This window comes from Enhydra lutris, unplaced genomic scaffold, assembly GCF_002288905.1.
Source record: "Enhydra lutris kenyoni isolate GAN:26980312 unplaced genomic scaffold, ASM228890v2 scaffoldscaffold13, whole genome shotgun sequence".
NCBI lineage: Eukaryota > Metazoa > Chordata > Mammalia > Carnivora > Mustelidae > Enhydra > Enhydra lutris.
The window spans coordinates 46,559,296-46,575,992 of NW_019154097.1; the positions used below are offsets into that span (position 1 = coordinate 46,559,296).

The 16,697-nt window shown below is 52.6% G+C and overlaps 1 protein-coding gene across 1 annotated transcript; it reads left to right on the forward strand.

Annotated features, from left to right (window-relative positions):
• The first annotated feature begins 3,962 nt into the window (after window positions 1-3,962).
• LOC111146085 (transducin beta like 2) lies at window positions 3,963-8,552 on the forward strand. The gene is made up of 7 exons (XM_022501466.1): window positions 3,963-4,125; window positions 5,558-5,688; window positions 5,938-6,122; window positions 6,589-6,740; window positions 7,077-7,203; window positions 7,543-7,695; window positions 7,925-8,552. The coding sequence occupies exons 1-7, from the start codon at window positions 3,996-3,998 to the stop codon at window positions 8,385-8,387; spliced, it is 1,341 nt and encodes a 446-aa protein (XP_022357174.1). The 5' UTR covers window positions 3,963-3,995; the 3' UTR covers window positions 8,388-8,552.
• Window positions 8,553-16,697: the final 8,145 nt, after the last annotated feature.

Consider the following 16,697-nt stretch of genomic DNA (forward strand, 5'->3'; position numbering starts at 1 on the left):
CCTTCCCAGTGTCTGCTGTGGGAATCTTCCACTGCCCTTCCTGGCACACTTCCTTCTCACTTTGTGGCAAGCCCTGGGCAATAGCATTCCCTTTGGCCTCTTTGCCAAGGATCCACTCCTCTTCTGTATCAAAAGCACATATCCAAATGCCACCCTGACCCCTCCCTTCTGGGTGTTTCACAGCTCCCTTTACCTTGAAGGAACCAAAGCAGAACTCATTTCTTTCTTTTTTTAAAAAGAGTTTATTTATGTAATTGACAGTGAGAGAGAGAGAGAGAGCGAGAGCACGAGAGAGAGAGCACAAGCAGAGGGAGCAGCAGACAGAGGGAGAAACAGGCTCCCCACCGAGCAGGTAGCCTGATGCGAGGCTCGATCCCAGGACTGAGGGATCGTGACCTGAGCCGAAGGCAGACGCTTAACAACTGAGCCATCCAGGCAACCCAAACTCATCATTTCTGAGACCACAGCCCACAGTCTCCCTCCTCAAACTTGGTCTCTTTGTGTCCCCATCCCCAGGAAGGGTGCCACCATCCACACACTTGTAGAAGCTGGAAAGTCATCTTGGGCTCCTGCCAACTTCCCACCGCCCTGTGGCACCTGTTACCAAGGCCTGGCCAGGTGACCTCGTAGGCATCCATCCCCACAGCCACCGCCCTGGTCCAAGAGAACATCCCCTTCTACATATAAGCCATGTTATTAGTCTGCTGTATCCCTGACAGCTGCTTCTCAAACTTAAATGTGCACCTGAATAACTTGGAAAGGCTTTAAAAAGTCTTCACGACCAGGTCTGGTCTAGACCAATTAAATCAGAAGCCCTCAGCGTGGAAGCTTCGACCACCAGCATTTTTAAAGCGATTCCAATAGGGCAACCAAGGTTAAGAAGCACCGTGAGAAGATGCTTTGAGCTGCAAACAGCACCTGTTTGGAGCTCAAGTTGGTTAAATCAGTGTGCTAAATTGGTTAAATAATAAATAATAAATTTAAATCAGTTAAATCATCATCAGAATCATGCATCAAAATCAGCTAGTGGGGCTTATTTTTTATTTATTTATTTTTTATTTTTTGACAGACACAGATCACAAGTAGGCAGAGAAGCAGGCAGGGAGAGGAGGAAGCAGGCTCCCTGCAGAGCAGAGAGCCCTACGCGGGGCTTGATCCCAGGACCCTGGCATCATGACCTAAGCGGAAGGCAGGGGCTTTAACCCACTGAGCCACCCAGGCACCCACCCCCCGGGGCTTTTTAAAATACAGATTGCGGGGGGGGGGGGGGGGGGGGGGGCGGGGAGGGCACATCCTGAGTTTCTGAGTCAGCAGGTCTGGAATGGAGTCTAAAAATTTACATTTCCGGGGCACCTGGGTGGTTCAGTGGGTTAAAGCCTCTGCCTTCCGCTCAGGCTTCCTCTCTCTCTGCCTGCCTCTCTGCCCACTTGTGATCTCTGTCTGTCAAATGAATAAATAAAATCTTTAAAAAAAAAGAATTTACATTTCCAACGATGCTGGTCTGCAGCCCATACAACCAAGTCTCACTGCCCCCCACAAACCCATGGGTAGAGAGCTCCCTCCCTGATCTGCCCAGCCTTCCCAAATCCTGCTTTGTCACTGGTTGTCCTTCCACAAGCTAACCTTGGCTTCCCGCTGTGACTCCTGCGGGTAAGAGGCAGACCTTATCATGACCAAGTGGCGAAGTAGGAGAAGGATGGGTCTTGGAGTGTAGCCCACCCCAGTTTACCACCCACCCCAAGGAGATGTATCTCTTGCTTCCTTGTTGACCTTGGGTAAGTCACCTGACCTGAGCCTAATTTTTCTTCATTTGTTTAATTTCATAGCATCACTGGCCTTAAAGGCCGCTAGAAAAATCAACTAACTCCTGATGTGGGAATCCTATAGTCTTGACTGAGCTCTCCGCAGAGCCCTACTCTTTCTTCTCCTTGTCCCCCACATGCATAGATTATGGAGTCACAGACCTGCATGTGTCCCCACGTTCACTCTTTATCCATGCGATCTCTGCAAAGTCACTTAATGAGCACTTCCTAGAGCATTACTATCCTAATCTGTGGGATGGGAATGGGAGATTAAATGAAAGGCAAAGCTCCCAATCAATGAATGTCATATGCAAAATGCTTGGTGAATGAAGTTCTTAAAGGCACAGCTTTGTCGGGGCATCTGGCTGGCTCAGCCAGAAGAACATCTGACTCTTGATCTGGGGGTCATGAATTTGAGCCCCACAATGGGTGTAGAGATTGCTTGAATAACTAGGAAAAAAAACACAGCTTTGTCTCTAGGTGATACAGTGGTTCATGGCCAGTCCTATAGTTCTAAATAGCAAATTAAGGAGGAAAAAGCCCAAGGATGTTCTGGACACCCCCAGCTGTCCCACCCCACTGCCCACAGATGAGTCAATGTCAACCCCACCCCACCCCACCCCACCCCACCCCCAAGGACAAAAGGGAAGGAAATGAGGCCACACTCCATTTGCTCTCTGACTGGATCTATGCCCTCCATCAAGCTTACCGGTCTGTCTGTCACCTGTTCTCTGCACAGCCCTTCTCCTTAGAGGGTCCCTTCTAAGGGCCCGAGATCATGCATTCTCAGGAGACGTTCCCTGGTGGGCATGGAAACCTTTGAATCTGGAATCCCTGACCCTGGTATTTCAACTTACTCTGGGTTGCAGGGCTGGGAGGCCCGTGGGGCACTGCTCCGTTCTGGGAACCTTTCTTTACCAGCCAAGCAGGTCGAATTTAAACCCCATCAATTAGTCTTTCAGAATATCTCCTTTTTTTTTTTTTTTTTTTTTTTTTTTTTTTTTTTTTTTTATTTTTTTATTTTTTTTTTAGAAAGAGAGAGAGAGAGAGAGAGCACAGGCAGACAGAGTGGCAGGCAGAGGCAGAGGGAGAAGCAGGCTCCCCACAGAACAAGGAGCCCGATGTGGGACTCGATCCCAGGACGCTGGGATCATGACCTGAGCCGAAGGCAGCTGCTTAACCAACTGAGCCACCCAGGCGTCCCTTTTTTTTGCTTTTTAAAGATTTTATTTATTTATGTGGCAGGGACAGAGGGAGCACAAGCAGGGGGAGTGGGAGAGGGAGAAGAAGGCTTCCCTTGGAGCAGGGAGCCCAAATGCGGGGCTCAATCCCCAGAACCCTGGGATCATGATCCGAACCGAAGGCAGACACTTAAAGACTGACCCACCCAGGCGCCCCGAATATCTCCTTTTTGGTTAAATCAAAACGAGCTCTGTAGACCTATCCCCAGTCTCCGGGTTTTGATATCGCACAACAGCTACGTGAGATGTCACCCCTGGGGGAAACCCGGTAAAGGTATACGGGGAACCTTCCTGCTGGTTCTCCCAAACTCCTTGCGACTCTCTAATTTCAAAATAAATCTATCTCGTTAAAAATCTTTTCAAGTTCCTTTCCACTCCCCAGGCCACCCCTATGTCTAGACCCTTATCACCTCCCTCTCGGATCCTGGCAACCGCCTCCTGATTTTCCTTCTGTCTTTGGTCCTGGCACACACTGGTCCATCCAGACGACCTCATCCCTGTGTTGCTTCCTCGAAAGGATCCACGGTGGTGATGGCTGGAACAGCGCCTTTAGCAAACGATTATCAGTAAACTGCTCAGGAGGACTCGGCAGAACCAACAAACCCAGCCCTCGACCCGCGAAGGCGACGCAGTCAAACCCCGGAAGGCCCAAGCCCCGCCCCTCGGAACGCTCCGACGATCAGGCCCCGCCCCGAGGGACGTACCAACGGCCAAGCCCCGCCCTTCGGGTACGCCCCAACGCTCAGGCCCCGCCCCGCGAGCCGGGTACTGCCAAGTCCCGCCCTTTCGGACGCTCCAACGGTCGGGCCCCGCCCCCAGGGTGCCCAACGGCCAGATCCCGCCTCTCGGGTCGCGCCAACGGCCAGACCCCGCCCCGCGTGCGTGCGCGGCCCCGCGGAGGCGTGCTGGCGTCCGCGTCGTGGGAGGCTGAGGTGGCAGCGGGCCTGTCAGCATGGAGCTGCCGCAGATGTCGGAGCTGATGGGCCTGTCGCTGCTGCTCGGGCTGCTGGCCCTGATGGCGACGGCGGCGGTAGCGCGGGGGTGGCTGCGCGCGGAGGAGGAGACGTGCAGCCGGTCCGCGGGTTAGTGGGGCGGGGCGGGTGGGGGCGACCCGCGGGGACCTCCCCGTGGTCCGACGTGCGGTTTGGGCCGGGCAGGGGTGCCGCGGACCCCCGGGGCCTCAGTTTCTCCTTTGGTGAAGTGAGCTTCGCTTCCCGAGACGAGGTAGCGGCTCGCCGGGCTGGTCGCGCCCGCAGTTGCAGGCTGCGTCCCGCGCTGTCGCCGTCTCGGTGGCGGAGGCCGAGGAGCTGTCCCGCTCCGCCTCCGCGTCCCCCCGGGGCTGCTGCGAGCTTGCAAACTCTGCAGCGCGCCACTAGCTCGTTATTTCAGGAAAGCGGGGAGGGGTGAGGGGAGGCGGACCCGCATTTGTAAGCGCTCCCGACTAGTTCTTAATAGGTGGTGGCGGGGGGGGGGGGCTCCTTTAGGGAGCGCGCTCTCGCGTAAGGGAGAACCCCCGAAAGTGTAAGCGAAAAATAGAGTGTAGTAGGTTTCAGGGAGGAGGTCGGTCCTAGCGACTGGAAACCCAAGGGTGGGAGTGGTCAGCCCTGTTTTTTGTTGTTGTTGTTGCGGGCGGGGGGGGGGGGTCAAGGAAATCTTCTGAGTAGGAAGCACGTGGCGTGGGGTCTTGAAGGATGGATGTGTCCGTTTGGCCAAGGAGGAAGGAAGCGCATCGCTGGCAAAGGCATCGCGCATGAAGGCAGGCGGTTCTCCAAGAGCGTTTGATGGGACTCTGATGTGAGCGGAGCCGAGGGTGCAGGTGGGACAAGGCTGGAGAGGGCAGATTGTGGTGGTCTCCGCGCACAGGCTCAGTCGCTGTATTTCCTGTAGGAACTGAGGGGCATCTGCAGTGATCTAACAAAGCCAGCTTTGCACCTGGCCTGCTTCTCAGCGGAAATAGCTGTTTTATGCAAAAGGGACTGGCGCCCTTTGCGCACAGGGTTGGTGCTCCACAGGTGTCCACTCCCTACCTCTCATCCCTGAGTGCTCTCTGGGAGTCCTCTGAGCCTCCGTGGCTTCTTGTGTGGAGTAATCCTCTCTTCTCTTTAAGGAGACGAAAGCCCAGAGCAGTGAAGCAACTTGCCCAAGGCCGGGGCCACCAGATTTGGTGGTGCAGGTTTTTCCCTACCTAGGGATGTCTGGCCGGTGATCTGCACTTGGGTGCTGTGCCGTGTACCCGCTGAGCTGTGCGGGCCCAGAGAGGGCGCCTTTTCTGATTTGCACTGAGGTGCTGTGTGGACTAACAGCAAGCAGTGTCTCCAGATCACTCAGTGGCACAGACACAGTCCAAACCCAGTCTGATCCCAAACCCAGTTTGCCCACATCACTGTCCCTTCTCAAGCCTGGGACCCTGTCTGGTCACCTCTTGCTGCTGCACTCAACGTCTGGCCAATCACAGATGGTCAGAAGGGCCGAGTGAGCGAGTGAATGGGTACATGACACGGCCCCTCCTCATAGGCCAAAAAGCAAATGGATTGCCACTTGACAAGTCCTTGAGATCCAAGAAGCAGAAACAGTATCAACGAATTCGCAAGGAGAAGCCTCAACAGCACAACTTCTCGCACCGCCTCCTGGCCGGGGCACTGAAGGTACATGGGCACCCGTGCTCAGTGCACACACACACACACACACTCACACCCCTTCCTCCCCCCCGCAGACTTTCCCTCACTAGTATTCTATGCACGTGACAGACTCTTCTGCCTCTGACCCAAATCCGTGGGGATGCCCCATCCCGTCCCTCCTCACGACACCCCATCACCAGCTTGCCGTTAATCCAGACAACAGACCCCATCTTCCCAAGGGGTCCCTGTTCATACTTCCTGCAACCCTTCCCTCAGAGCCACAGTGGGAACATATCTTGCATGGACTTTAGCAGCAATGGCAAGTACCTGGCCACCTGCGCAGACGATCGCACCGTCCGCATCTGGAGCACCAAGGACTTCCTGCAGCGGGAGCATCGCAGCATGAGAGCCAACGTGGAGCTGGACCACGCCACCCTGGTGCGCTTCAGCCCCGACTGCAGGTAGGACTCAGCTCTGCCCGCAGAAGCCCAGCCCCAGGCTTTATGTCCTTCCCACACCTGACTTGGGATAGCGGTGGGGCGGGGGGGACCCTGGATCTCCCTGGGGCGTGGCAGAAAGCAGATCCGGACAGCTTGAGCACCGCCTAGGGATCCGTGGAGGTCTCTGCATTTTACACAGCCAGGAAGCAGAGAGGGGATGATGTGTTCCTCCTTGGGAAGTACCAGACGCGGCCTGGCTCCAGAGTCATCTTGGAAGCCATTATAACGTTTTTCTAAACTCTGAAGGAGCCAAAGCTACGAGAGTCATATCTTCTGAGGAGTGTTAAGAGGTTTTGAACCAAGGGGTTAAGTTGCAGGGCTGACTGGGGCAAGAAGGAAGACCGTGGTTTTCCTCAGAGCCTAGCATAGAACCTGGCACACAGAGGCCTCCAAACGAACGAGTGCCTTGTCTGCTACCTGTCTCTAGGGCCTTCATCGTCTGGCTGGCCAACGGAGACACCCTTCGTGTCTTCAAGATGACCAAGCGAGAGGATGGAGGCTATACCTTCACAGCTAACCCAGAGGACTTTCCTAAAAAGCACAAGGCACCCGTCATCAACATTGGCATCGCGGACACGGGTAAGAGGTGTTCAGAGGGTAAGACTAGAAGAAATTGCATCAGTTACCTGCTGAATGTGTTAGCGCTGCCTGAGAGTTACGCTCGGTTCTAGTGTGACGAAAGGTCTCTGGCTCTGGGCTCCCCTGGTGTCCCAGAGCCACAGCAGGTCCCCAACGCAGGCAGGTAAGACCCACAGTCTTGAGCAAAATCCTTATCTTTGGGACCCTTGGCCTAGGAGGGGAGCATGGAGATTTGAGACAGCAGAGGTCTTTGTAAGTGTCCCCTCAGAGAATGACGCTTGGTTAGGTCATTGACCCCAGTTCATGTCACCACCCCCCTGGTCCTTGCTCTCTCAGGGAAGTTCATCATGACTGCTTCCAGTGACACGACTATCCTCATCTGGAACCTGAAAGGTCATGTGCTGTCGACCATCAACACCAACCAGATGAACAACACGCATGCTGCTATCTCCCCCTGTAGCCGGTGAGGAAGGAGGGACTTGGCATCCGGGGTGGGCAGAAGTTGTGGCCAGGGACAGAGCAGAGAGCCAGCTTCAAACAGTGGAAAGAGCGTACGGTGTGGAATCAGGACGCCTAGAGCCAAGCCCTTAGTCTCTGTTCATCTGTAGTTTTTAGAAGGCTGGGCTGGGGGTATTACATACCTTATGAAGATGGACTGAGTCCTGCGTATAAAAGCGGTTTTAAAAGACATGGTGTTATTTACGCATAAGATTATTAACTCTCCCAGGAATGAGGTTTAGCAGGTTGGCAGAAATGAGATGCCCTTAAAGTGAAGTTGTAAAGGAACCTGGTTGTGTGGCAGGTTCGTGGCCTCGTGTGGCTTCACCCCAGATGTAAAAGTCTGGGAAGTGTGCTTTGGGAAGAAAAGCGACTTCCAGGAGGTCGTGCGAGCCTTCGAACTGAAGGGCCACTCTGCGGCCGTCCACTTCTTCGCTTTCTCCAATGACTCCCGCAGGTGAGTGCCTCCTCTCTGACATCTTACCGGTGCCTCTCAGCCCCTCTTGGCAACCAGGGCCCTTTTCCCTATCTCTGCTGCCGCTCTGAAGTGGGTAGAGTGCCCGGGCTTCAGCAGGAGGTAGGCCTGGCAGTGCATTTGGCTTCCTAGCTGGAGCCCCTCACGCCATCCTGGTGCCCTCCCCGCTCAGGGTGTGTTGGGGCTAGAGCCGTGATTTTCCATGCTGCAGGATGGCCTCCGTCTCCAAGGACGGTACGTGGAAACTGTGGGACACAGACGTGGAGTACAAGAAGCAGCAGGATCCCTACTTGCTGAGGACAGGCTGCTTTGAAGTGGCGAGTGCCATGCCGTGCCGCCTGGCACTCTCCCCGGACGCCCAGGTCTTGGCCTTGGCCAGTGGCAGCAGTATTCATCTCTACAATACCCGGCGGGGTGAGAAGGAGGAGAGCTTTGAGCAGGTCCACGGGGAGTGTATCACTGACTTGTCCTTTGACATCACTGGCCGGCTTCTGGCCTCCTGTGGGGACCGGGCAGTGCGGCTTTTCCACAACACCCCTGGCCACCGGGCAGTGGTGGAGGAAATGCAGGGCCTCCTGAAGCGGGCCTCCAACGAGAGCACCCGCCAGAGGCTGCAGCAGCAGCTGACCCAGGCCCAGGAGGCTCTGAGAAGCCTGGGCGCCTTGAAGAAATGACTCTGGGAGGGTCTGGCAGGAAGGATCTGGCCTGCTGCTGCCACCGTGGCTGCCCTTTCTTCCCAGGGACCCCCAGCTGGGAACCTTTTGAAAGGAGAATTCTGATTTTCTCAGTGGTGGCTCCTCTCTCCCTTTTCCCCATTGAAACTATTCTTGCCTACTTTGATCTCTCTCTCTCCTTGCCGGTTGTGACTCCTGGCCTTACTTGACCTCCCCAGTCTAATGACCAAGGTGCTTCTCTTTCTCCTGGGCCCGAGGAATCTGTCTTCACCAGGCACAGAGGGAAGGAGTAAATTGGAGAGAGAGAAGACATGGCCTTGACCTTGTGGCATCACACCCTGGTACCCAAAGGAGTTTGTAATTGTGGAGGCAAAACCTAGGGCACACCTGAGTACTAACCAGTGGTCTTGGCAGGGGTGGGAGCCTGGGGTATTTTCCTCTGTGCTGTGCTGTGGTGTCAAGGAAGGGCTAGTCTTAATTCAGGCGAAGCTCCTACCTCCATTGAAGGGGAATTAAGGGATTCCATTTTGTGCCTCAGTTTTTTTATTTGTAAAATGGACATTAGATTTTCTCTCGACCTGCTTATTATAGAGGTGTTGTGAAGGTATGCACGTATAAAGTCCCTCGATGTGGAAAAGAGTACTAATGTGTGTTGCCTGTTGGCCAATCTCACTTACTAGCAACCAGGTAAAAGTGGGACTCAGTGGAGTTCGAAACTAAATGAAAGGAAAGAAATACATTCCCTTGGGAAGGCTAAGTTTCTGGAACTTGATCATACATGTTGTATCTGGTTCTGCTTTGAGTTGGGTAGAGGAATCATAGGATTCTAGGATTGGACTCCTCTTTTCAAGGTTTACATCCTGTTTTCAGTTTGTCCTGTATTTCAGCGTCCGCTCTGTGTCCAGCACAGCACCAGGCACTGGAGATAAAAATGAACAGGACATGATTCCTGCCGTCAGTCATGGCTAATGGGAGGGGGGCAAATGGCTATCAAGCGCTTTCTCCCAGTTAATTCATAGCTGTAGACGGCTGCTAGGAAAGTCAAGGCGAGAGAGGACTGAATCAGGACACAGGCAATGGATCTGAAGTTAAAGGGACAGAGTTGGTAAGATATGCAGCATTTCGAAGTTCAGATGTTTTGGATTTGAGACCGTTTGGTTGTGGGAGAAGGAAAACGAGGATCCAGAAGCCTTGAATCTTGGCAAAATGCATTCATCTGAAATCACGTTCTTGCTGTCTCTTTCCCTAAAACAGAGGCCTCCCCACATATCCCCAACTCCTAAATATTTGAACGAGGCATAACCTTGGAGTTATCCTTAATGATGGACTCTCTTTTTCATTAATCCCTCCAGCCTACTCTCGCTCCTACCATTCCACTCCATCAGAAAATTCTTTTGGTTGGACTCGAGATTATATCCTGAATCTGTTTCTCTCCATCTTTTCTGTTATCATCCTGGTCCTAGCCGCTGTCACCTACTGGACTGTGAGAAGGTTGCTTCCTCACAGGTCCCACTGCTTCCTCCCTTGCCTCGTTAAGTCACTCTCTACGTAGCAGAGTGATTTTCGAAAATGTAAATCAGGACACATTGTTCCCAAGCAAAAACCTTCCAGAGGCTTCCCATTGCACTTGGAATAAAATCCAAAATTCTCGTCATAGCCTACAAGGTCCTATGTAATCTGGCTTCTTCCTTCCTCTGTGATCTCGTTACCACTCACCCAGCCACCCCAACCTTGCTGTTAGAGATCTGGCCAAGTTCTGTCCCAAGAAGCTGTGCCCTCTGCTTGGAAGCCTTTTTCTTTGCTGTTGGCCGACTTGTCATGCTTGTCGTAATTCAGTCCTCTGTCCAGTTACACTTGACAGAGAACCCTCCCTGACCACCCAGTCTGAAGTAGCCCTTTCCACCAATCATATCACACCTGCCACATTAGCTTACTTTATTTGTTTTGTATTTACCTAATGCTGGCTTGAAATTATCTTGTTTGGATATTTGTTTGCTCCTGGGGCTGAATACTTAGGAAGGTCAAGTGGAAAACGCAGATGCATGCATGGGGCCACACTGGCCCGAGTGCAAGACGCTGGGAAATGGGGGGAAACTGAAGTGATCTCCTGAGGGCCCGGGTCCGGGGTGAGGGAGAAGAAGGGTGGCCGCTACTTATTATTCAGGAATCCAGCAGAAGTTGCTTGAGAGAAGCTAGAAGCTGGCGATTTATTGGACAAAGACAAAAATTAAACACTGTGCGGACCAAACAGAACACTAACGTGGGCCAGATGCAGCCCACCAGTCTCGTTGGGAGCTTCTGGATTGTTCATTAAGCTACGGAAATGTGAGCTCCACAAGGGCAGATCTTTGTCCGTTTTATTTGCTCTGTATCCCAAGCACAATACCAGGGACAGAGTAAGCACTCAGTAAATATTGAAGTCAGACTGGGGGGCCGGTTAGCAGACATGTCGATGCCCCCTGTGTGCATTGTCCCTCTCAATGTCCTTTGTGGTTTTATACTCCTGATAACAGACTTCTGGTTTATAATGCTATGTCCATGGATCCCAGTGAATATTTGCTTTCAGGGTGTCAGAAGAACGAGGCTAAAACACTTCTTTGCACATCTGTCTGGTTCTGGCTTTACTCTCACTGTGTATCCAGGAGGCAAGTGAGCATCGTATGTTGAGTTACTGAAGTCAGAAGTCTTTGGCTCCAGGTTTGGCCGGGTCGCTGACTGACTTGAGACCTTGAGCAGACAGATCACAGGGCCGCTCTCTGAGTTTGTTTCCTCATCTGTAAAATGGGAATGAATCCTGTCCTGAGGGTTTTGCAGGGCCGTGAGTGTCTCATGAGACAAGTGAAGCGGGAAAAGCCTCAGGACTTCCCGGGGACACCGCTCCTCTCACAATGTCACTAATGTCAAGGGCGCTCCTCTTCTCAGCATGGAAGAAGGTATCTGGACATTAACACAGAGCAGAGGCTGCCGTGTGTTTCTGATGAAAACTCTGTGTGTGAAGGCAGCATTAATATTTTAGAATTACTATCTCAACTTCTGTGGGTTTGCAATTTTTCAAAATAAAAAGCCAGGGATATATTTTACATGGTGGTACATAGCCTATTTTTATCAGTCATCAAAAATAGAACATGGTATTTAAACCACAAAACTGCACAATTAAAGGCCTATTGATAGCCTTGGTCCATTTCCATCAAGGTAGGAAGGCTCCTCTGCAAGACTGCCCTGTAATCAGAGGTGAATGGGGGTAGGAGGCACAGACTGTCGCCACGAGTCATCAGTGATAGTGGGTCATCTCAGCGTTAGGTAGACCGAACATTGCCCCCAATTGGCCACAGATCTAGAAACGTAGTAATTTGGGGGTTCATGTACTTCTCTACCAGAGGCGGCGTCTTGTTGGTGAGCGTGGCTTGGTTCCTTACCCCGCTCTCGAGGCAGAGGCGCACTGAGGGGCACGGGTTGGCATTGCAGGACTGGCCACAGCAACTGAAGGCCCGATTGCTGTATGAAATTCCGCTGTGGCTTCTAAGCATGCCAGGGCATTTCCACGTCTCCCATTTCTTCAAGCTGCCAACTCCGATTCCAGAGTTCTGGGCTGCTGGAGAATGAGCCTGGTTTCCACTTTCCCACACGCACACCCGGTTTGAGTCCATCCGCGTTTCCTTTTTTTTTTTTTTAAAGATTTTATTTATTTGACAGATAGATCACAAGTAGACAAGGAGGCCGGCAGAGAGAGACGGGGAGGCAGGCTCCCTGCTGAGCAGAGAGCCTGATGCGGGGCTCGATCCCAGGACCCTGAGATCATGACCTGAGCCGAAGGCAGAGGCTTTAACCCACTGAGCCACCCAGGCGTCCCTCATCCGTATTTTCTTGATCACGCGAGTAGCGGCTAACTTGAGTACTAAGCCTTTGATCCCCCAAAACCCACTATTGTTTTTGCCTCAGCCGGCCTCGCGGCATCCACATCTTAATTTTCATTTGGTGAGCTACGCTTCCCCAACTCTTAATCCACAATCCACACGACTTAGAGGAGAGAGACGGAGACCCTCCATGGTGGGCATGTAACCGATCATCAGGTCCCTGGACTTGCCAGATCTTTAGAAAAGATTTACTTTTCCACGGGACTGCTTAGTAAGTAGGATTAGGCGTATTACAATGGGCAGTCCTGCCCTAGGAGGAAGCTAACACAGGGAGGCAGAGACCGCATGCTGAGGATGCCGGTGAGGCTGCGGGATCCAGACAGTTACAAGAACCAATAAATTCCTATTTATGATGAAGTCTGTTTGAATTGGATATTCTTACTTGCAATCGAAAGGTCTTAACATCGGTATTATTAGAATTAAACCGCCCAAGGCATACAATCAATGGCACACCCCAGTGTCTCAGTGGCCTCTCTGGTACATACCTTTAGCCATCAGGCACATCCCCAACATCTGTAAAAGCCAGGAGCAGGAATACAAATGGAGATTCCCGCGCCACGTCCTAAGATTTCAAAGTTAAAAAACCCAAGCTGAGCCCAAATACGTCCCACCCTCCTCACCGAGACATAACGTTCCGGAAGGCCGAGTTTGAATTAGAATTCTGAGTCCAGTCTGTGCCACAGTGTGCTGTCACAGCGCTCCCCCCCACCCCACGTGGTCTAGGCCTCTTCTCTTCCCACCTGGGTCTTGGCCACATTGCAAGGGAAGCCCCAGCGCACACTTCCCAGGTGTCATCATATTGCTGCAAACCATGACTTCTTACCCCCTCCACCCGCCCGCACTTGGCCTTAGGGTGTGTACCATGGGGCAGCGCCATCGTGAAAATGGCCCCAGGGGAGAGGCTCCGGTAGGCCTTGGAAGCAGGCTTGGGTCATTCTGGACAAGGATTCCAAGATCTGAGGTGGGTACCTGAACTGTTGTCTGGTGAGTGAGATGGGAACACAAGTGCTGAGTGTCCCCATTTCCCTGGTCCCGCAAATCCTGTGCCTCATGGAGAGGGACATAGCCGGAGGAGGCCAGGACAGGTTCCCCCAGAAGGAGGCCTCTTGGCCCACATCCAGCATTGTTAGCCTTGTTAACCACCCTTGGTGTTTTGCCTGTAGTTTCAAGTTCCCTAACCTAAGCTAAGCTCTCAACCCATCAGAAATGAAATGCAGGGGCGCCTGGGTGGCTCAGTGGGTTGAGCCTCTGCCTTCGGCTCAGGTCGTGATCTCGGGGTCCTGGGATCGAGCCCCACGTCGGGATCTCTGCTCAGCGGGGAGCCTGCTTCTCCCTCTCTGCCTGTCTCTCTGCCTGCTTGTGATCTCTCTCTGTCAAATAAAATAAAATCTTTAAAAAGAAAAGAAAGACATGAAATACAGTGAGTATTGGGAGTTGTCAGGGTTCAGCCATGTATGTCTTCTAGAAGTTCTGGGTATGTGAAAGCAGCCCTGCATACTCACCGGTACCTGGCGCCTGATTCCTGCCTCTCCAGTCTCCCCTTTAAGTTCTGCCAAGTATCCCACAGAGGAGTTGCAGCCAGAGCACCTCTGTGGAAGGCATCCACACCTTCATCATTCCTCCATCACGCTCCAGGATCAAGCCGACGGGTCAGGAAGGAAGCCACGGGGTGACGGGGGGCTGAGCACCCCAGCTTTCTCTAATAGACTGATAGAGCTTTTCCTCCTCTTGTGAATGCTCTCTCTGCAACATGGGCGCCCAGTTTCTCGCTCAAACATCTCAAACTGCTCACTGGCTGGTAGCGTAGGCTTGCTAATTGAGTAGGATTTTCTGATTTTTTTTTTTTTTTTGGTAAGAATTTCAGTTAAATATATTGAATATTGTGTTTTACCCTCTAATCCCTTTAGTTTTTTTGTCCTCTCTAGTGGCCCCCTTCTGCCACAGCCGAAACAGGTCTGAGAATAAGGGGTACCACTCCCAGCGTACAACTTCTAGTCCAGACCCCGTTCTCAGTGCCGTGCTGGTAACCACTCCCTCCACCCTCACGGCAGCTCTGAGATAGTTACTAATTAGATTCTAATTCTAATTCTACTAAATTAGAATGTCCCTATCACAGCATTGCCAGAGTCACCGAGGCAGCGCATGCCTGAGCTGGGATTCAACTCCACGCGATCCGTGTCCAGAGCTCACGTTCTTGGTTCTCAAGCTGTGGCCAGTGTCAGAATCACCCGGGACCGGGGTATAAACACTAAGTCCCAGGTCCTATCCCGCTTCGGCAGCCCTGGGCCTCTCTGTTCTTTATTAGCTCCAAAATTAGCTCACAGGGGATTCCTATACGAAAGCATGGGAGGCGCTGCCCTTTACTCTTCTGCCTTGGTTTGGAATATTCTTCAGACGCTAGGGCCTTGCCCCTGGGCATGTTCTGTTCCTACAAGTGAGTGTTTTCCTGCTTGTGCTCAGCAGAGGAAAAGCTACGGTTAACCAGCCAGCGGCCCACACAGGCTATCCCATTCCCTGCTTGGCCCCAGAAGTCCTTCGGCTCATGTACCCGGCCACACGGGCCCAACCTCCACTCGCTCAGGAGTTCTTTGGAGACTGCTTTCCTCCCATAGCCTCAGACTAACTTAATGGCCCCTCATGGTTTTCACAAGACTTAACATTCCTCTGTCTCTGCCCCACATTGTGTTGCCAAGTGCTTTGACCGTCTGGAGGACAGGAGGACAAGTCTCGTTCATTTCGGCATTCTCACTGCCCAACAGAGAGCCAGTCAGCTGAATAAAAGGACTGCCACCTCCCTGGAACCTTCCCCAGTTGCCTCTGGGGCCTCAGGCTCCCCGAATGCCCACCTGGGGGCTCATTCTGGACACCTCCTGTCAGAAGGGGCCTTTTCCACACCTGACCCAGGAATGCAGAAGCCTTTAACCAGCCTGTAGTTTGGGGCACAGCGTTCGAACTCCCAGAACCTGAAGCTGCTTTAAGAGGAGGGTCAGGAATAGAGCTTGGCTTGTAGGGGTTTTTTTTTTTTTTTTTCAAGATTTTATTTATTTATTTGACAGGCAGAGATCACAAGTAGGCAGAGAGAGGAGGGGAGGGAAACAGGCTCCCCGCTGAGCAGAGAGCCTGATTCGGGGCTCGATCCCAGGACCCCGGGATCATGACCTGAGCCGAAGGCGGAAGCTTTAACCCACTGAGCCACCCAGGCACCCCTTGGCTTGTAGGTTTTTAAACCACACAATACATGGAAGGATTCAGACGGAGTTCTCATCCTAATGGCTTGCTGGTACATCCCAGGGACTACCCCCCCCTTCCTCCTCTTCACCCCAGCCCCTCGCTCATTCTGATCGCTCTCCCAGGGGCACTGGGCTCTTCCCACTGCCTGCACCCAGCCCCTCAGCAGCGTGCAGAAAACCCACTCTTTCGTCTGCCGATCTTTCTGGGACACCTGAAGCCCGGGATTGCATCTTGTGCATCAATGTGTTTTCCTAATTACAGCTACTCTGGTAAAGGTGTGTTTCAGAGGCTAATATCTTGGGGAAGGGTACGTAAAGTTTTAGTCCGCTGTTGTCTGTTTTCTACCACGAAGGCGCACTCTTACGAAACCAGCAAGACCATCACGTGATCCGCTGCAAGCATTCACAATAACCTGTCATTACACTTCCTCGTTCATCTCCCAGCAGCCCTGGTGAGGTAGCAATTACCCCCTGTGGCGGATGGACACACAGGTTTGTCGAGGTTAAGTGGCAAGTTAAGAATTCAGCCCTGGGACAGAGTCTAGGGTTCGAGGTTGTTCTTGGTGTCACCTTCCCCCTGCCTCTGACCTTGCCATCCAGAGGCAAGTTCCTCGAGGGCGGGGACTTTGTCATCTTAGGAGCCCATCTTTGTAGCTCCTTCTGTTCTTAGCGCACCCATGCAAGCGAGTGAGTGTTCGCTACATTTGTTGGCTAACACGGTGATGAACACATACTTGGTGCTCAACAGTTCCTGAGCCCACCATGGCCTCCACTTACCCCTCCACCGTGCCACTGTGCTGCCAGTAGAATGAATGAAATCATTCCATTATTTTCTGAGATGACAACATCTTGTGAGTTCATACCCAACTGTGATTCTCCCAGGGGCTCATTGCTCCTGAGGGAGGAGATCATTACACTCCAGCATCCGAAGGTCAAACCCTGGGGTTCAGAGGCTTGTAGCCACCCTGGGTACCTTCTGGGATTGGGGTTCACCTCCATCATGTCCAGACAATCGGAACTCAAAGCAAGCTACCAAGAAGGCTTTGTGCCCATGCTGTTGGGGTGGGGTGGGGGTAGCCTCAAGCCACCAGACCCCTCAGACTCCAGAGACCTGCTTTGGCTCCGTCGGTCTCTCTAAGACTTTCTAGGATCCCTGGAACCCACCA

Excerpts from the sequence above, each read along its gene's own strand:
- LOC111146085 (XM_022501466.1), top strand. The coding sequence starts at position 3,996 with ATGGAGCTGCCGCAGATGTCGGAGCTGATGGGCCTGTCGCTGCTGCTC. Across the intron at positions 4,126-5,557 it reads GACGTGCAGCCGGTCCGCGG|GCCAAAAAGCAAATGGATTG; the intron begins GTTAGTGGGGCG and ends CCCTCCTCATAG. Across the intron at positions 7,204-7,542 it reads GCTATCTCCCCCTGTAGCCG|GTTCGTGGCCTCGTGTGGCT; the intron begins GTGAGGAAGGAG and ends GTTGTGTGGCAG.